This window comes from Artemia sp. Qi Xiang Cuo, chromosome 2 (assembly GCF_049724085.1).
Source record: "Artemia sp. Qi Xiang Cuo chromosome 2, ASM4972408v1, whole genome shotgun sequence".
Lineage (NCBI taxonomy): Eukaryota > Metazoa > Arthropoda > Branchiopoda > Anostraca > Artemiidae > Artemia > Artemia sp. Qi Xiang Cuo.
Window position 1 is genome coordinate 55,207,933 of NC_142795.1, and position 21,591 is coordinate 55,229,523.

Here is a 21,591-nt window from a genome sequence, read left to right on the forward strand (position 1 = left end):
TGGATCAAGTGGAGTAGCTGCATCCAGGGCGGGAGAAATATCCTCCTATTTTCTAGGTACTTGTGGATTTTTCTTTCCTCGGCCTTTGAGACTGGCAAAAACGGTACAATCTCCTGGAAATGCCGCTGTAGCAAATTGAAGTACGGGATGGCACACGAAGCAAGAGCTTCCTCTCCTTCAATGAAGTGGCAGCCAAGTGAAGTTGGATTCAAGAATTTCAGACAGGCTGTTAATTGATCCAGTTTCACATCATCAAAAAGCACCTGAATACCCTCATTTATATCACACCTTCTATACATTGACATAAACCGTAGAGGTTCCCACGACTCTTTCAAAAAGCGCATAGATCGGTAGATAGATCCCTAACGAGTTTTGATATGTAGTTCTGGGCTGATAGTTTTGCCAAGAAGTGCAATCTGCTTTTCGTTAAGGACAACTTGATCTGTTTGGTGAGACCTGACAAACGTGATGACTTTAAAGATATTATTGACACATTGGTCTAAGCTTTTCATTGTGTCATGGACAAGTAGGTTCAAAATGTGAGGGATTCACCCAATTGTTTGAAGGTGGGGATATTTTTGCTTCAATAACGAGTTAGCAAGTTTATTTACACTAGGATTATCAAGGCAAATGGCGTCAATCCCTATCGTTGCATTCCAGTCTCTAGTCATAGCAGTACACCAAAGCTTAGCAACTCGTTCCAGTTCATCAGCTACAAACTGCGCAGTGTGCCGCTTGCCGCTAGTTTCAACTGATTCAAGGAAGAGAGCTTTGTCAGTGAATGGTATATTGCATGCATAAAATGCACGAGCCTAAGCTTTTTCACAGGCTTCCTATTGTTCTATGATAACTTTTTGGATAGACGTAAGTTTTGGTTGCTGCGCCAATTTGGTTACATAAGGAAGAGGGAGGGAACTTGAACAAACAAGGAGAGTTGGAACAGAAGATCCAGAAGTACTGGGAAGCGATGATGTTCCAGCCAAAGCCTTTGAAAATATCGGAACTTGATTAGAGCCACCTTCGTCAGAACTGTTAGAATCAGTGCTGGCATCTTCAGATTCCGTACCAATGCCTCTTTCACACGACTCCTTCTTCATATGCTTCTTTGTTGCAGCAGCGAGTTTCTTATAAATGCATGATTTCTATATATCATAATATTCACCGATGTCAATTGGTGCCTTTTCACATACCGCAAGGTGATGCTTTTGGTGATAGTCCGGGCGCCACTAAAGCGTATCTCGCTTATTTCTGAGTTGAGGTGATCAGAAAAACACAGTCAGTTTGACAACAGTTTCCGACTATATCGACCACGCTGAATCTGAATATGGGTGGTGCCAAAGCTGGAGATCACGGCTTGATCTTGTAAAAGCAAAAAAAGACTCTGTTTAGGCCTATAAAACGTGAAAAGACTTTTTATTTTTTTCTAAGGTTTTACCACTCTGATATAGTGGCGTGATATCTCATTTTGTTCCTGACATAGTCCTCTCATAGAATATGTTAGATTTTTTCCGATATCTCGTATAGCCCAGGAGCTATAGGCTAATATTTATTTATTTTCCCCGAAAATCTAAAAATTCAAAGGTTCATTTTCCGCTAAACCACGTATCTTGGACCTTTCTATAATTTTTGGATATTTCATCCTTTTCCAGAATTTACCTTGACTATTTAGCTTCACATTGCCGTAAAGTTCAAAGTTTCAACTGTTCGGTGAAGCCGTCTAGAATTTTTTGAAAAAGTATACGTCAAAATGTATATGCAAAAATACATTTTTCCAAAATGATGATATGACACATCTTTTATGCCAGAATTTAACGCCAAATCTGAATATGAACTTTACTTTTCAACCAAATATCAACTTCGGTTATTATAGGCTAATTGTTTTACTACTCCACCTTGAGATCAAATTTCCCAGGTACGCATTTTGTAGGAAGAAGAAGACGAAAATGATAAAAAGAGCTTTCGTGAAAGAAACAATCTTGTGAACTCTGTTGCTGATTAAACTTGAGGTTGGTAGTATGATTTAGAAGCTGTACTGTTAGTGGTTAGAGCTAAGAATAGGAACTGAACGACGCCTAATGCCTGCCTTATGTAACTGTGTAATGTCATGGACAGGTAGGCTAAATAACTTTCAGATTCCTGGAAATGCGTGAACAGAAACTGAGTATTAGGCTTCAAGATGAAAACTAAAGACCGGGTTGGAATTAAGAATGAGTTTTTATCTCAAACTGTTTGATAGACATTTTGTGACATTTCTATGTAGACTTGGCCTATACTGTAATTAGGCTAAGTTAGATCAGACATTTTTTAGGGTATGTTAGTCTTGATGTTGCTGAGACGACCTTAAACCAATCCACCACAAATCCAATATTTTGGATACCCTACGCCAAATGCTGGGTATATATAACATTTGGCGCAGCCTACCCTAGCCTACAGTTAGGGATATTACTTGTCTTATGTACTACCATCAACATAATGTACTACTTCACCCCTGCAGTAGTACACCATGGGATCTGTACCTCAGAATTTGAGTACTACACCCCACCATCAGTAATACATTAAACATGGTGTAGGTCCTACTATGCTATACCTGGAGTAGTACACTGTTGGTTAGACATAGGTCTCAAATTTTGAGGTACAGATCCTGTGGTGTACTACTACAGTGTTGAAGTAGTACATTATATTGATGGTTATATATAAAATAATTAATATCCCTGACTGCTAGCCTATGCCTAATCTAGTCGATGCCTATCAACAACTTAAAATATTTACAATAAATTGTTTGCCAGTTGAGCGAGCATGGCTTGAAAGTGAACTGGGACACTAAAGTAAGCCTCCTGTACTTAGCTTAGTTAAACTGCAATGATATTCTGCTCGATTTGGTAAATATGAAGAATACTGGCATGGTCAGCAATGAAAAAAAAGCAATATGAAATGATTTTTGTGTAAAGTTTGTAAAAAGTGGACTTTAAAGACAATTTCTGATGTTTTTCTTTCTAGGTCAACAATGGAAAAGCTGAAGGGAAAACATCTGCGCTTCATGCTTAGCCCCCAAAATAAAACAAAGATTAATTTCTCTTTGTGCATTATTTGCCAGAACAAGACAAAGAATGAGAAATTGTATAAGCTTACAGACATACGTGGAGTTGTGAGTGTCCTTCAAGTCAGGTGCAAGTGCAATTTAGCTTACAGAGCATTAAAAAAACAATCTTATGAACCAGATTTTCATGAGAAGGAGCACAAGTGGCACAAAGCCTGTTGCAAAAAGTTCCTCCGTTGTAAGCACCACAATAAAACTGCTGATCAAGCATCAGCTACTGAAGAAAGCATTCAAAGTCCACCAGCATTGCCAGGCAGGACTCAATCCCAAGCTGGGGATGTTGAATTTGACTATAAAACCTGCTGCTTATTCTGTAGTATGAAGGGAAGTACTAAAAATAAGAAACTGAATGTGTATCAAATTCGGACTCTTGATAGACAGAACAAAGTGCGTCGACAAGCAGAAGAACTATGGCAACAAAATCCTGAATTTCTTGCCAGGTGTAAAGATAAAGACCTTACTGCTCTTGAAGCCAAATACCACCAACGGTGTATGTTAAAATTTCTGAGTAGTAAACCAGACAGTGATGGGGCATTCCGTATTAGAGCTGCCATTTGCAGTGAGATGTTGGAAGACATCTGTCCAAAGCTTCTAAGTGGCAGGATCTATACCACTACGGACTTAACAGTGCTTTTTGGTGATTATCTGAAAAGGTCTGGTTTAGAATGGGAAGATAGGGATATGTTGCTACTTAAGAGAAAATTGAAGGACAGATTTGGCAGGGATTTGAGGGTGAATCGCAAATCTGGTAGACACAACTTCTTTTACCTGAAAGACTCAGTAAATGCTGGAGAAATGACCAGACAGATTGCCGAGCTACTTGAAAGTGTTAATGAGTCTTCAGTGCTGATTGAATCTGACTCAACTGAAAGTGAGAGCATTTCAGGTTCCATTTCTGATCTTAGTGATATCGACAACAGTGAAGGTGACGTAGATTGTCTGAGTTCGACTTAATAGAAAGTCTGGATGTCGAAATGGGAAGTCATGAAGCAGACAATATTGAGGATGAACTGCTTACTATGCTCCCTATCAATGATGAGTTCGAACTTAAAAATAGCAGGTGCGGAAGGAGCTGACAGAGATCAGGATCAAGCCGAGCTTCTAGTGTGTATGACCAGGATGATAGGAGAGGCTTTTACTATGTAATGAAGAGACTAAAAACTCAGATTTTTGAAAAAGTCAGTCAGTGTAGGAAGCGGGAATCTGACACCGAATTGTCGTTCGAGTTTGCAAATTCGATGGTTCCCCCTATGTTGTTCAACACATTAGCATTCCTGTTCAGTGATATTGGGGAGCCACCAACTGACCTGAATACCAGGTATAGTGTATCTGCTGATGTAGAAGGAAAAGTGGTAAATTTGGCTCAGGATATCCTGTTCCAGATTGGAAAAATTGACACACCCAAGCATTCAGCATTAGGTGTCTATCTGTACCATAAGACTCGGAGTAAGAAGTTAACAGCTGTGTTAAACAGATTAGGTTTAACAATAAGCCCATGTACAGTGCAGCGAGTACTTACCACTGAAGCAGTATCAGTACAAATGAAAATTGAGTCTGCTGGAGTTTATGTACCAGATGGTATAAAAGCTGGAGACTTCGCACACTTTGCACTGGACAACTTAGATTTCGAGGCAAGTCTTAACACCCATGGTTTGGGTCTGAAGCTACATAATATAGCCAGGCATTTTCGGAGGGGAATCCTATTGTTCTAAAAGACAGTAGTGGATGTCATGAGCGGAGAGGAAATACAGTGACGAAGAGTTTTATCGTTACGAAGAGCATGGTGCTAGAAAACTGGGATATCGTGCTTATGCAGTCAGAGAGTAAGGCAAGACTTATCGAATGTATTTTTGAATTGTGGAGCCATGTCTGTCTTTCTGAAATAAGATTTACCATTTACCTCTCTGGCGGATTCAGTGACAGAATGAAGGTCCTAAAACTGGTCCCATCCAAAACGACATTAGATCCGAACCCGGACTACGAAGCTCCCTTGTGCAGCACACATGAAGAAGCCAACACGTGTGTGGCTCTCCATGTTGCCGAATGCTACAGAAATGGATGTTCCGAAGTCATTGTTGAAGCGAATGATACAGACATTGTGGTCATTCTATTACAGAACTATCGCGAAATATTCCTCTGCAGGTGTGACCCGGGCTATGAACCCGAGCTCTACGTTCAGTTCCGTGACAAAGTCTTTCTGATCCATACAATTGTGAACAGAACATCGTGGGCTCTGGTAGAGTCAATAGGGCTGCTACATTGCATTAGTAGATGTGATACGGTCAGTTTTTTCTTCTCGAAGGGCAAAAAAACATTTGCTACATCTGCTGTTAAATCACAGCTCATTCAAGAAATTTGATTCTTGAATCAAAGCTGATCTTACACTGAAAGTGAGGAGTGATATCCGAAACATCATTATGTACGAGCCCGAAATCTTGCGTATCTGTACGAAATTGGCTGTATCGGTATATAGCAAAAAACAGTCCGAATTTGATTCTCTCAATGACCTCCGAATTCATTTATTTCCCAGATAAAAGAACTTGAACAGCTTGCCCCCAACAGATGGTTCTTTCGTATATCACGTCAAGAGAGCTATAATTCAGTGGAGCATTATTCTTCAGGCTGTGATTTCTAAGCCCTGTGTCTTCAACCCACTTGAGTTTGGCTGGACCCATCACGACAGTTTAGGAGTCAGTCCAGTGACTTCAGCGCTGACCCCCTGGCCTCTAACTGTCAACAAGGCTTCGACCTTTTGTTACTGTAAAACTGTGTGCAGTAAAAAGTGCCCTTGTTTGGGGATAAAGCCATGCGACATTCTTTGCGCATGTGGTGGGCGATGTGGTGCTGACAGCGACGATTCAGACGAGGATTAGCGGGATTTTTTTCGTACGTTGGGGGAAAACCGTTGGGATGCGCTGGAACTGTATTTTGACAGGCTTTACTTGTATTTTTACTCAATTAATTTCAACCCAATAGTATTTTATACAAGTATTTTAATAAAAATACAAGTATTTTTATATAGATGTACAGTACTTCAAGAAAATCAGAGCTTATAGCAAATTAAATAGTATATAGCAACTAAAGTTGAAACACGATGACCAAGTCAACACTACCGTTAGACTCGGCGTCAAAATTTAGCATATAAACATGTCTCGCTGTACCATTAAAAAAAAAAAAAAATAGGCCTACAAATAAGTAATTAACCTATAACAAACGAAATTAATATTGGGTTTAAAATTAACGTTGATATTTGTAATCTACGCTAAATTCTAGCGTAGAATATTGTGTAATATGACTATTTGGCAAAGATACATTTTCGCATACATTTTTGGCTTATACTTGAAAAAAAATTCTGTGCAGCTTCAACAAACAGCTGGAGCTTGAAAATGTTCGGCAATGTGAAGCTTAATATCCAAGGTAAATTCTGTTAAAAGATGAAAAATACAAAAATTATATTAAGTTACGAGATACGTGCTTTACCTTGAAATAAACATTTGAATTTTGAGATTTTCAGGGAAAATTATTAAATATTAGCCTATAGCTCCGTGAATATACAAGGTATCGAAAAAAAAAAAACATTTTCTAAAAGACGACCATATTAGGAATAATAGGATATGTCATGCAACTAAATTGGAGAAGTACAAACTTAAAAAAAAATAAACAGGATTTACAAAGTTTATAGGCCAAAAAGGGTGTTCTTTGGATTTTAGAAGGTCAAGCCGTCGCCTCCAGCTTTGCCACCACCCATATTCAGATTTTGCGTGGTCGATATAGTCGGAAACTATTGTCAAACTGACTGTGTCTTTTTGATCACCTAGTTGTCACATTATAGAGGTCTGGCGCCCAAGCTATGACAAGTATTTTTCAAATAATGAACAACCGCAATGCTTGCAGAAAGCTTTGGTAACACGATTACCATTAACAATGATTTCTTTATATAGCCACTCTTTGTTGACAGGGTCTTGTTTTCGTGGCATTTCTTAGGCTATAGGTGACAATGTCTGAAAGTATGGGAAACAGTTTAATTTATATATCATGGCAGATCCGACTAAGGTCAGAACTCATGATAAAAAATCTAAGCTAAATTAGAAGTAATCGCGAAAATTTGTGCCGTGCAAATCGTACAAATACTTCGAATATTTTTACGTTGACAATCATGTAGGTCCTGGGATCACTGAAAATCGACACCTTAAAACCTTGACTTAGTTTCAAATAGGCAGCAAAAACACGTTGCCTTTTATTTATTCTACTTTAATCTGTGCGCTAAAAGCCCATCGCGTAGTTACATCTTAAGAAAACCTGACATCAATTTTATTTGTGTTAACTACTTAGAATATTTACACTTTTAAATAGCCCTTTACTAAAGCATTTTTTCTGGCGTTTTATTACTTGAATAAGATTACTGAGTTACCAACTAAAGCTGTCCGTGAGCTCTGTGGACCCAGTAACCCATATCCGACATTCAAGCCAGTGACTATTTGATTGATCTAACGCCAAGACTGACGTAATGAATTTTCTGATTGGTTGCTGATAAATATTTTTTGCAAAAGGTTAAAGTTCATAAAATTTTTAAATCACGGAAGCCAAAACGAGAATATTTGCGCGGCTTTCGGAACTTTAAACCACTAGTGAAAATCCTTGTTAAAAAAAAATAAAATAAAAAATAAAAAAAAATTGCTTTCAGGTGTGTTCCGATGATTCTGCAAGATTTGGGGAGTTAAAAAATTGTCTTTAAACTATAACATATTTTATTCAAGTGCTATCTCATATAGTACTAGTCCCATAGAAGTTAACAGCTATCTACAAGGAACTATTTTTGAAGGGATACAATTAAATTCAGAAAAGGTAAATTAAATTCAATGAAAACCCAGCATCATCAAACCTTTGCAGAAGAAATGAAGCATCCCACCAGTCCCGTCTTTTCAACTATTGTCGGGGGGGGGGGATATTGGGTTAGGTAAAAGCATGGAAATGTTTTTGGCTTGCAGGACTAAAACTGTCCCAAAAATTTAGCATCACGCAAGTTGTATTTTATTATTATTACACTTCTGAGAGGGGGTTGAAAATGGGATCTTCCCTGGATGCAAGAGCTATTTGTTTTGTTATATGAAAATAGGCTTAAACGATGCGCCAAATCTTACAGTTTTCTGAGTGGAGTTGATTACCCGTTTTTCATCCGGATTTAAAAATATTCCCAATAGCTTTCAATTTAAAAAGCATATCGATCATACAATGATATAAAACAGACATTTTTAGAGCCTTGACTTCATTATCTGTGACTGGAAACATTAAAATGTGTCGTTGAATAGGTAATCGTTCGAAAAAACGCAGCGTTTTGCGCATTGCTAGACTTGTTTCTGGCTCGAGTCGATGCGCTAAACTGTGCAATTTATTCGAAAACACACGGTTTTACCCATCATGTAATCTTACCTTTAAGAAAAGCTGCAATAATTTTACAATCATAAAATCCCATATACCAAACCTAACTTTTTGATACCTTAATTGCATAGCCTTTATAGAAGAAAAACTTACGTACTAAAAACAACAAAAAAGATTACTTTTCTAGGCTACCTTGCACCGAGCAGAATAAAAGCTGGTAACAATAGAAGTTTAACAAATCAAAAATCAAATGTGCGTTTTTTTACCCAATACTAACGAATGCAATAATTCATGGAAAGTATTTAATAAACACATGCAGTGATGGACGGATACAGAGCATGGAAAACAACTAAAGACATTAAGGCAGACTTCGTTAAGATCGTAAAATAAGATAAAAAGTCAATAGTAAAAAAAGCCAGGACAAGTATCCATTTGAAAACCAAGATTCCAAAGAAAAGGTTCAATTTGATTTTTTGGAAACCTCCTTATAACGACGCTTCATCCAGAAAAAATTCAGAACTAGTGGGAAGATAGGAAAGATTTATGTTGATGTTGATGACTTATGTTGATGATTTATGTTGATGGTGTTGAAAGATTTATGTTGATGGGAAAAACACAGTATGTCCTAAACCAAAAATAGCAAAAGAAAATAAAATTTAAACTCATGATTCGGCTTTCAAAACAATTCTCCTTCTTTCAATTTAAAAACCCAAAATCCAACTAAACGGTCCGTAAACAACTCCAAGTATAATTCTTGGCTAATCTTGTCGAGATTGTCTTGACCACGAATGATGTAAATCTAAGAATCTTATAGCATTCGGAATACTGAATTCGAAATGGTTTAATCTAGATTCGGGAAAATGATACTTTTATGAACATATGAAGAACCGTTTATGCTTAAATTGTATCGGTCTGGTTTTACAAAACAAAGTAACACAAAAGACGAAAAATAACGAACAACAGAGTAGCGAAAAATTATGGTATGTAAAATAATATTTGCTAAGGATAGTCACTAGGGGTGACACCGTGATTAGGTAATTTTTGGGGATTCGGGGAACCAATTTTTTTTCGAGGAGACACGTAGCTTTTCGAGGAAGTCCCTGAAAATTCTGGGATAGTGAAAGCCCTGCATCACGTATTCCCTTTTTTGTTTTTTGTTCTCAGGCTGGAAATGACAAAGAAGCCCTAAGGCCGGCAGAGCGATATCGGCATAAGCTCAAAGGGGTATGACTCATGCAAGTAGTAAGCTATCTAGTACTTTCACCAGTGATTGCGTAATATGCCTTACCACGGGCCAGGCATCTATATATTTGAACCCTAGGCCTGAGGCATGGATATGTATGTGTACTTTAAACGAATTGGGGTTACCAGGGTCATTTAATACCGGTCAAATTAAGGACAAGTTTTTTCTGACACAATTAACTGAATTTCTATTTCATGATATACAAGTTTTTTTTTAGGTTAAATCCGTCTCGGAAAAACCGGTGTATCTTTTTGTTTTCTTTACAATTCATATTAGTAAGAGAATTGAATTCAAAGAGAATAGTTTTTATTTGCAAGGATATTAGTAGAGGAAAAAAATGAGTGGTGCATTTACATTATTGGAGATTATTGTTGAAGCTAACAACAGTGATATAATTACTTCTTTAGTTTACGAGATTTGCGAATTTTTTGCGAAGAGGTATTAGCGTAAAGGTATTGCGATGGTTAAGAATGGCTCACGGGTAATTAAAGAATGGGGTGCTTACATCAGATACTTAATAGATTTGACGATTACAAGAGACATTGCTAGAGTCAAATATATTTGGTGTTGGTGATATTATGACCCTCCAAGTCCCCTGGGGAAAGGGCTACACAGTGTATCGATATCGGACGTATTATTTTTGGGCGTATTGGTATCGCAGGTATCTATACAGATTTTTAGTAGCTCGTATAAAAGATATTACTCATATCTACGTTCTTCCTATAAATTCAACCATCAGCAACTTCAAAACGGCACTAAAAACGACACTTTTGGTACAATGTCTCAAGTGGAAAAGCTGGGGCTAGTGGACTACCAGCACTTTTAGATTGGCGTTTAATGGCTCATTCGAAAGCTAATGATCGTATCTACGTGATGTTTATAATTTCTACCATCACTTAAAACAATACTTTTGATGTCACTTCTTAAGTATATTAAATAAAAAAAACAAGGTTTTTTAAATTAAAGCAAGGAACGACGGTAAAACTTAAACCGAACAGAAATTATTCCGTATATGAAAGGGGCTGCCCCCACCTCAACGCCTCGCTCTTTACGCTAAAGTTTTTTATTTTTTAAAAAAAATATTGTAGTTAGAAATTCAAAATTTTGCGTAAAAAGCGTGGTGGTGTGGTGGGGACCGCCCCTTTCATATACAGAATAATTTCTGTTCGTTTTAAGTTTTAACGTCGTTCCTTACTTTGAGTTAAAAAAAAAACTTGTTTTTCTTTATTTAATTTTTGAACGTTTTTGAATTAATGCGGATGGTATGGAAAAACGGTACTTGTTAAATATTCGGGTAAACATAGGACTAAGAAACGCTTCACTATAAATAAGGCTATCGTGTTTTTCCGAACTTTCTAGGGCGGTGGTAACTATTTAGTTTAAATAATTCTAGGAGGACCTGAGTTTTGTGGATGGTGTTGTAAAATGGTACTTTTTAAATATTCGGGTAAACAGACGACTAAGAAACGCTTCAGTATAAATAAGGCTATCTTGTTTTTCCGAACTTTTTAGGGAAGTGGTAACTATTTAGTAAAAATATTAATAAGAGGACTTGTGTCTTGGGGAAGGTATGGACATATGTTAGGTGTTAAATATACGGGTAAACATACAACTAAGAAACGCTTCACTCTAAATAAGGCTATCGTGTTTTTCCGAACTTTCTAGGGCAGGGGTAACTATTTAGTTTAAATAATTCTAGGAGGAATTGAGTTTTTTGGATGGTGTGGAAAAATGGTACTTGTTAAATATTCGGGTAAACATACGACTAAGAAACGCTTCACTATAAATAATGCTATTGTGTTTTTCTGAACTTTCTAGGGAGGTGGTAACTATTTATTTTAAAATAATTCAATTAGAAATTGATTTTTGTGGCTGGTGTGGAAATATTCTGTTTGTTGTATTGTAGGGTAAACATACAACTAAAAAACTATTCACTATACATAAGGCTAGAGTGTTTTTCTGAGATTTCGAGGTTGGTATTAACTCTGTAGTTTAAATAATTCTAAGATGACTTGAGTTTTTTGGATGGTATTGAAAAATGCTACGTGTTAAATATTCGGGTAAACATACGACTAAGAAACGCTTCACTATAAATAAGGCAATCGTGTTTTTCCGAACTTTATAGGGCGGGGATAACTATTTAGTTTAAATAATTCTAGGAGGAATTGAGTTTTATGCATGGTATAGAAAAATGGTACTTGTTAAATATTCGGGTAAACATATGACTAAGAAACGCTTCACTATAAATAAGGCTATCGTGTTTTTCCGATTTTTCTAGGCGGGTGTAACTATTTAGTTTAAATAATTCTAGGAGAAATTGAGTTTTGTGGATGGTGTTGAAAAATGGTACTTGTTAAATATTCGGGTAAACATAAGACTAAGAAACGCTTCACTATAAATAAGGCTATAGGGTTTTTCTGAACTTTTTAGGGCGGGGGTAACCATTTAGTTTAAATAATTCTAGGAGGAATTTATTTTTGGGGCTGGTGTTGAAAAATGGTACTTGTTAAATATTTGGATAAACATACTACTAAGAAACTCTTCACTATAAATAAGGCTTAAGTATTTTTCTGAAATTTCTGGTGCAAGGGTAACTATTTAGTTTAAATAATTATAGGAGGAATTGAGTTTTATGGATGGTATAGAAAAATTGTACTTGTTAAATATTCGTTTAAACATACTACTAAGCAACTCTTCACTGTAAATAAGTATATAGTGTTTTTCCAAATTGTCTATGGCATTTGTTACTCTTTAGTCTAAATAATTCTAATAGGCCTTGAGTGTTGTGGGGGTTCTAGAAAAATGATACGTTTTATTTATTCTGGTAAACATATTACTAAGAAACTCCTCACTATAAATAAGGCTATCGTGTTTTTCCGAAATTTCTAGGGCGGGGGTAAGTATTTAGTTAAAATAAGTCTAGGAGGAATTTATTTTTATGGGTGATACGGAAAAACGATACGGACGAGGCGGGGGCAAGAATTTAGTTGAAATAATTCTAGGAGGAATTGAGTTTAGTGGCTGGTGTGGAAAAATGGTACGTGTTGAATATTTGAGTAAACATACAACTAAGAAACGCTTCACTATAAATAAGGCTATTGTGTTTTTCTTGACGTGCCTACTTAGGTAATAATGGAACATTTAGTATTTTTTCTAATGTATGTGTTTTTCTTAAGAAATTCCAACTGGAGGTTTTATGACTCCCCCCTACAATGAATTCAGATGGTTTTAGGACTCATCTCACAATTCATAACTCCATTCAACCTTGAGCAACGGACTATAAGTTTGATGAACTATTTATCTACTTAACAAGTAACTTAATAGCCTCCAAGATGATAGGACTGTATGACACTAAATTTATCGGATTAAAAAAATCATCTTTTGGTGTTATATTTGAATGTGCTTTTTTATTATTGTCCATGGATCTTGAAGAAATTGACTGTTATCATTGGATAGTGAACTATAATCTGTTTGAGTATGATAAAAGCTTGTGCAGTACTACATTGCGTTATGTATACAGACTAGGATTCTATGATAGAGTGATTACACCACTTAATAATGCTGGTCAGGAACTGAGAAATGTTCAGGAGGAAGTCAGTGAAATTTGCAGCTTTTTCGGGGTTGAAGCACTCTACGTAAAGTGCAATGTAGATACAGATGAAGTTTTAATTCAAAAGTGTGATCCTAGGATTTCACTTTTCAATCTAGAAGAGTTTAAGTGTCCTAAATTTGAAGGGAGTTATCACCGTCCTGAAGACGAGGTTAGGTTCTTCGCACAGTGGATACCTAAGAACATACCTGATCGTTATAAATCCATAAGACATGGTTAAAAAAAAACTATTGTATATCATGGAATCATCATTTTTTGATGTTGAAGTGTGAACTCCAAGTACTATTTTTATTTAAATATGTCGTGTTGTATTTTTTTTTCTCAAAAGAATATGTTAATACACGTAGGCAATAAATATCTCTAAGCTTAACACGTCTTTAATCTTTAGAATAGTTTTATTCATTTCATTGAATTATGAAGAAATTGTAAGTAAGTAACAATAACATTCTTGAATTCACTTCCTGCACACAATACAGATATTTAATTCGAGAGATCCTAATAAAATCGCAAGTAAGTAATAAAGTCTTTATTGTTTTCACCTATTGGATACACAATAATGAAATTTCATTCAAGAAATTATAACGGAATTGTAAAAAGGTAAAACACTCATTCTTGAAGTCACCTCTTGTATACACAATACAGAAATTTCATTTAAGAAATTATCAAAAATTGTAAGTAAGTAGCAAATTCTTTCTTGAATTCGCCTCATGGATAAATAAAAAAACACATTTCAGTCAAGAAATTATGACTAAATTCTAAGTAAGCAACAAACTCACACAATACTGAAATTTCATTAAAGAAATTGTGAAGGAATTGTAAATAGGTAACAAGCTCATTCTTGAGGTCACCTCTTGTATACACAATGCAGAAATTTCATTTAAGAAATTATCAAAAATTGTAAGTAAGTAGCAAATTCTTTCTTTAATTCGCCTCATATGACAAAAATTGTAAGTAAGTAACACATTCTTCCTTGAAGTCACCTCTTTGACTCACAATACAGAAATTGCATTAATGAAATTATGAAAAAATTATAAGTAAGCAGCGAATTCTTTCTTGAATTCACATGCTTGATAAACAAAAATCAGGAACTGAGAAATGTTTAGGAGGAAGTCGGTGAAATTTTCAGCTTTTTCGGGGTTGAAGCACTCTACGTTAAGGGCAATGTACCTACAGATAAAGTTTTAATTCAAAAGTGTGATCCTAGGATTCCACTTTTCAATCTAGAAGAGTTTAAGTGTCCTAAATTTGAAGGGGGTTATCACCGTCCTGAAGACAAGTTTAGGTTCTTCACACAGTGGATACCTAAGAACATAGCTGATCGTGATAAATCCATAAGACATGGTAAAAACTAGTCTCATACCATAGTTTGTGTATGTCTAAGATTGAACTATAAGTACTATTTTTTTATGTAAACATTTGTTGTTGTGTTTTTTTTTCTCAAAAAAAAAATATGTTAAAACTTTTCATAAGTAGATATCTGTAATCTTAACCCTTCTTTATGATTTAGAATAGTTATCTTCTTTTCATTCAATTGTGAAAAAATTGTAAGTAACAATCGATTTCTTGAATTTGCTTCCTGGACACAATACAGATATTTAATTCAAGAAATCATGATAAAATCGCAAGTAAGTAATAAACTCTTTATTGTTTTGATATTTAATTCGATAAATCCCATGAGTTGAATTCAAGAAAGAGTTTGCTACTTACGATACTTTGATTTTGTCAATGCTATCCCAAGTATCTGTCAATAGATGTCGATAGAGAATTTATTCATTTTTATACCTAAATTTTCTCTATGTTAACACTTCTATCCAATATATGATGTATGTAAATCCTTTTCTTACATCTCCGATGTTTTAATAAACAATCTAGACGCTCAATATGCTAGCTGACTCTAAAAATAATGAACATATAACAATATAAAGTCTACTATATTTTTAATGAAATAATGTCATATAGAATTGAACAACTTTGGACGTTTTGAATCTGTTCCATAAAATGCTTCACCATGAACTCTCTTGATAGTATAGCTGTTGTCTTCTCTTAGTTCGTAATCAGCAGAATAATCATTATTCCATTTTGACTCAGACACAATTTTTATAGGTGTGTCATCGACAGGGTCAATATGCTTTTCATCTTTGGTATTATTTGATTCATTGACTGTTTGATCAATGGCAGTAACGTTTGCTGGTACTTTGTTTTTCATCGATTCATCTTTATATTCCTTGGTGATATTTTCTGCCAATGCCCTTTTTATTTTTCTAGCAATTTCAATGTCTATTATCACACTATTTTTACACAGGTAGCAGTTCCGGCACGTAGACAGGATATGGTTTATGATATTAGTAGAAGAGTAGACCTTTCTTTTCGTCTTTGCCTTCGTTTGAATGCTAATACCCGAAAGCTGCCGATATGGTTTAACACTGGGTAACATGTTACCACAAGCACTAGCAAGAAGATGCCCCTCTTTATCAACTATTATTTTTATGTTGGCATTCTCTTTGAGTGTAATCATCTCCGGAGATCTCAATCTTGCATATCCACTATCATAAGAGTGGAATTTTTTTGGAACTCCAAAGAAATTCAAATCCTTACTGTCATGACAAAGCACGCATACGTTTCGATAATACTACCACTTGTACTTATTTCATAGTTTAAATACTTCTCCTTGTCAGCATTCAATGCTACAATAACACTATCATTTGAACACACTTTCTTAAAATGCTTCATCTTCTCTTTTTTAGAGATATTAGTTATGTGTTTATCGTTCCACTGCGTAAAACATACTGATTTAATACATGCAATAAACTAGGCAGTGTCGATAACCGGCCAGGGAGCAGTCTTTCCGGGGAGGAGTCACTGAGCTCCTCTTGAATATACAGTATAGATACTTCATTCAAGAAAAATGATTAAACACATTTCGAAACTACATACTATTTGCTCGCCTTTCCTTGGCAGCTTTCCAAACGAGCGGGGGTTCCCCACTGGTTCCTGCACATTGCAAAAAGTGAGCAGTACGAAAACTCCACGTTTTCAACCAGACTGGTTTCTTCGGGACCAATCAAGAGAGACATGCACGGTCGACATAGCTTTATTTAATTTTATAAGGTTAATTTAGACTAGGTTACGTGCGCGCACGTAACCTCGTCTAAATTAACCTTAAAAAATGAAATAAAGCTATGTCAACTTTGTCAACTTTGTCAACTATGTCAACTTTTTATGGAACAGATTCAAAATGTCCAAAGTTTTTCAATTCTACATGACATTATTTCATTAAAATATATTATACTTTACATTGTTATGTGTTCATTATTTTTAGAGTAAGGTAGCATATCGAACGTTTAGAATGTCTATTAAAACATCGGAGATGTAAGAAAAGGATTTACATACATTATATATTGGATAGATAGGTTAACATAGAGAAAATCTAGGTATAAGAATGAATAAATTCTCTATCGACATCTATTGACAGGTACTTGGGATAGCATTGACAAAATCAAAGTATCGTAAGTAGAAAACTCTTTCTTGAATTCAATTCCTGGGATTTCTCGAATTAAATATCAAAACAATAAAGAGTTTATCAATTACTTGCGATTTTATCATGATTTCTCGAATTAAATATCTGTATTTCGTCCAGGAAGCAAATTTAAGAAAGCGATTGTTACTTACAATTTCTTCACAATTTAATGAAAATAATAGAACTATTCTAAAGAATAAAGACAGGTTAAGCTTAAAGATATTTATTGCTTAAACGTATTAACAGATTTTTTTTGAGAAAAAAAAACACAACAACAAATGTTTACATAAAAATAGTACTTAGAGTTCACTCTTAAACATCCACATACGATGGTCCATGTTAGAATAGTTTTTACCATGTCTTATGGATTTATCACGATCAGGTATGTTCTTAGGTATCCACTGTGCGAAGAACCTAACATCGTCTTCAGGACGGTGATAACCCCCTTCAAATTTAGGACACTTAAACTCTTCTAGATCGAAAAGTGGAATCCTAAGATCACACTTTTGAATTAAAACTTTATCTGTAGGTACATTGCCCTGTACGTAGAGTGCTTCAACCCCGAAAAAACTGAAAATTTCACCGACTTCCTCCTAAACATTTCTCAGTTCCTGATTTTTGTTTATCAAGCATGTGAATTCAAGAAAGAATTCGCTGCTTACTTATAATTTTTTAATAATTTAATTAATGAAATTTATGTATTGTGAATCCAAGAGGTGACTTAAAGAAAGAATTTGTTACTTACTTACATTTTTTTTAATAGGAGGCGAATTAAAGAAAGAATTTGCTACTTACTTAAAATTTTTGATAATTTCTTAAATGAAATTTCTGCATTGTGTATACAAGAGGTGACCTCAAGAATGAGCGTGTTACCTATTTACAATTCCTTCATAATTTCTTTAATGAAATTTCAGTATTGTGTGGGTTTTTTGCTTACTTAGAATTTCGTCATAATTTCTTGAATGAAATTTATTTTTTTATTTATCCAGGAGGCGAATTCAAGCAAGAATTTGCTACTTACTTACAATTTTTGATAATTTCTTAAATGAAATTTCTGTATTGTGTATACAAGAGGTGACTTCAAGAATGAGTGTGTTACCTATTTACAATTCCTTCATAATTTCTTGAATGAAATTTCAGTATTGTGTATCCAATAGGTGAAAACAATAAAGACTTTATTACTTACTTGCGATTTTATTATGATCTCTTGAATTAAATATCTGTATTGTGTCCAGGAAGTGAATTCAAGAAAGCTATTGTTACTTACTTACAATTTCTTCATAATTTAATGAAAAGAATAAAACTATTCTAAAGAATAAAGACGGTTTAAGCTTAAATATATTTATTGCCTAAACTTACTAACATATTTTTTGAGAAAAAAAAATACAACACTACATATTTACATAAAAATAGTACTTAGAGTTCACACTTCAACATCCAGAATCGATGATCCCATGATATAGAATAGTTTTTTTTTTACCATGTCTTATGGATTTATCACGATCAGGTATGTTCTTAGGTATCCACTGTGCGAAGAGCCTGACCTCGTCTTCAGGATGGTGATAACCCCCTTCAAATTTAGGACCCCTAAACTCTTCTAGATTGAAAAGTGGAATCCTAAGATCACACTTTTGAATTAAAACTTTATATGTAGGTACATTGCCCTTTACGTAGAGTGCTTCAACCCAGAAAAAGCTGCAAATTTCACTGACTTCCTCCTGAACATTTCTCAGTTCCTGACCAGCATTATTAAGTGGTGTAATCACTCTATCATAGAATCCTAGTCTGTTTATATAACGTAATGTAGTACTCCACAAGCTTTTATCATACTCAAACAGATTATAGTTCACTATCCAATGATAAGAGTCAATTTCTTCGATATCCATAGACAATAATAAAAAAGCACATTCAAATATAACACCACAAGATGATTTTTTTAATCCTATAAATTTGGTGTCATACAGTCCTATCATCTTGGAGGCTATTAAGTTACTTGTTAAGTAGAGAAATAGTTCATCAAACTTTTATACCTTCGCTCAAGGTTGAATGGAGTTATGAATAGTGAGATGAGTCCTAAAACCATCTGAATTCATTGTGGGGAGGAGTCATAAAACCTCCGGTGGGAATTTCTTAAGAAAAACATATACATTAGAAAAAATATTAAATGATCCATTATTACCTAAGTAGGCACGTCAAGAAAAACACAGTAGCCTTATTTATAGTGAAGCGTTTCTTAGTCGTATATTTACTCAAATACTCGACACGTACCATTTTTCAATACCAACCACAAAAATCAATTCCTCCTAGAATTATTTGAACTAAATACTTGACCCCCCCTCATACGTACCGTTTTTCCGTATCACCCATAAAAATAAATTCATCCTTGAATTATTTTGACTAAATACTTACCCCCGCCCTAGAAAGTTCGGAAAAAAACGATAGCCTTATTTATAGTGAAGTGTTTCTTAGTCGTATGTTTACCCGAATATATAAAAAGTACCATTTTTCTCTACCATCCAGAAAACTCAAGTCCTCCTAGAATTCTTTAAACTAAATAGTTACCCCCGCCCTAGAAAGTTCGGAAAAACACGATTGCCTTATTTATAATGAAGCGTTTCTTAGTCGTATGTTTACCCGAATATTTAACAAGTATCATTTTTCCATACCATCCATAAAACTCAATTCCTCCTAGAATTATTTACACTAAAAAGTTACCCTCGCCCTAGAAAGTTCAGAAAAATACAATAGCCTTATTTATAGTGAAGCGTTTCTTAGTCGTATGTTTATCCGAATATTTAACAAGTACCATTTTTCCACACCAGCCACAAAAATCAATTCCTCCTAGAATTATTTAAACTAAATACTTGCCCCCGCCCTAGAAAGTTCAGAAAAATACAATAGCCTTATTTATAGTGAAGCGTTTCTTAGTCTTATGTTTACCCGAATATTTAACAAGTACCATTTTTTCACACCATCCAAAAAACTCAATTCCTCCTAGAATTATTTAAAATAAATAGTTACACCCGCCTACAAAAATCGGAAAAAAACTATAGCCTTATTTATAGTGAAGAGTTTCTTAGTCGTATGTTTACCCGAATATTTAACAAGTACCATTTTTCTATACCATGCATAAAACTCAATTCCTCCTAGAATTATTTAAACTAAATAGTTATCACCGCCCTAGAAAGTTCTGAAAAACACGATTGCATTATTTATAGTGAAGTGTTTCTTAGTCGTATGTTTACCCGAATAATTAACAATTACCATTTTTCCAAACCATCCAAAAAAATCAATTCCTCCTAGAATTATTTAAACTAAATAGTTACCTCCGCCCTAGAAAGCTCAGAAAAATTCAATAGCCTTATTTATAGTGAAGCGTTTCTTAGTCGTATGTTTATCCGAATATTTAACAAGTACCATTTTTCCACACCAGCCACAAAAATCAATTCCTCCTAGAATTATTTAAACTAAATACTTACCCCCGCCCTAGAAATTTCAGAAAAACACAATAGCCTTATTTATAGTGAAGTGTTTCTTAGTCGTATGTTTATCCGAATATTTAACAAGTACCATTTTTCAACACCATCCACAAAACTCAATTCCTCCTAGAAATATTTAAACTAAATAGTTACACCCACCTAGAAAAATCGGAAAAACAAGATAGCCTTATTTATAGTGAAGCATTTCTTAGTCGTATGTTTAACCGAATATTTAACAAGTACCATTTTTCCATACCAACCAAAAAACTCAATTCCTCCTAGAATTATTTATACTAAATAGTTACCACTGCCCTAGAAAGTTCGGAAAAACAGGATAGTCGTATTTATAGTGAAGAGATTCTTAGTCGTAGGTTTACCCGAATATTTAACAAGTACCATTTTTCCAGACCAGCCAAAAAACTCAAGTCCTCCTAGAATTATTTAAACTAAATAGTTACCACCGCCCTAGAAAGTTCGGAAAAACACGATAGCCTTATTTATAGTGAAGCGTTTCTTAGTCGTATGTTTACCCGAATATTTAACAAGTACCGTTTTTCCATACCATCCACATTAATTCAAAAACGTTCAAAAATTAAATAAATAAAAACAAGTTTTTTTTTAACTTAAAGTGAGGAACGACGTTAAAACTTAAAACGAACAGAAATTATTCTGTATATGAATGGGGCTGCCCCTCCCTCAACACCACTAGTTTTTAGAAAATTTGTTAATTTAAACATACAAATTTTTTTAAAAAAATAAAAAACATTATATTAAATATATATGCTTGTAGGCGGCCACATCCCCTTTAATATAAATAATAATTTCTGTTAGGTCTAATTTTTACCGTCGCGGGTTGCTTTAATTTAAAAAAACTTGTTTTTTTTTATTTTATCAAAATAATAATTGAAATCAAAATTATTTTTTTAAGTTATGGTATAAATGATAAAAATCACGTAGATACGAGCATTAGCTTTTCGAATGAGCCATTAAACGTCAATCTAAAAGTGCTGGTAGTCCACTAGCCCCAGCTTTTCCACTTGAGACATTGCACCAAAAGTGCCGTTTTTAGTGCCGTTTTGAAGTTGCTGATGGTTGAATTTATAGGAAGAACGTAGATATTAGTAATATCTTTTATACGAGCTACTAAAAATCTGTATAGATACCTGCGATACCAATACGCCCAAAAATAATACGTCCGATACCGATACACTGTGTAGCCCTTTCCCCAGGGGACTTGGAGGGTCATAATATCACCAACACCAAATA

The 21,591-nt window shown here is 34.7% G+C and overlaps 2 protein-coding genes across 2 annotated transcripts in view; both read left to right on the plus strand.

Annotated features, from left to right (window-relative positions):
* LOC148955385 (proteasome assembly chaperone 1-like) overlaps positions 1 to 21,591 on the plus strand; it is a 42,345-nt gene that overhangs the window by 7,917 nt on the left and 12,837 nt on the right. The gene's annotated exons all lie outside the window — the stretch shown is intronic.
* Positions 1,949 to 4,051, plus strand: LOC148955386 (uncharacterized). Its single transcript, XM_089104949.1, has 2 exons — positions 1,949 to 2,006; positions 2,998 to 4,051. The coding sequence occupies exon 2, from the start codon at positions 3,005 to 3,007 to the stop codon at positions 4,049 to 4,051; it is 1,047 nt and encodes a 348-aa protein (XP_088961075.1). The 5' UTR covers positions 1,949 to 2,006; positions 2,998 to 3,004.

Bases quoted from the DNA above. Each gene is read 5' to 3' on its own strand.
- LOC148955386 (XM_089104949.1), top strand. From the start codon at position 3,005: ATGGAAAAGCTGAAGGGAAAACATCTGCGCTTCATGCTTAGCCCCCAA.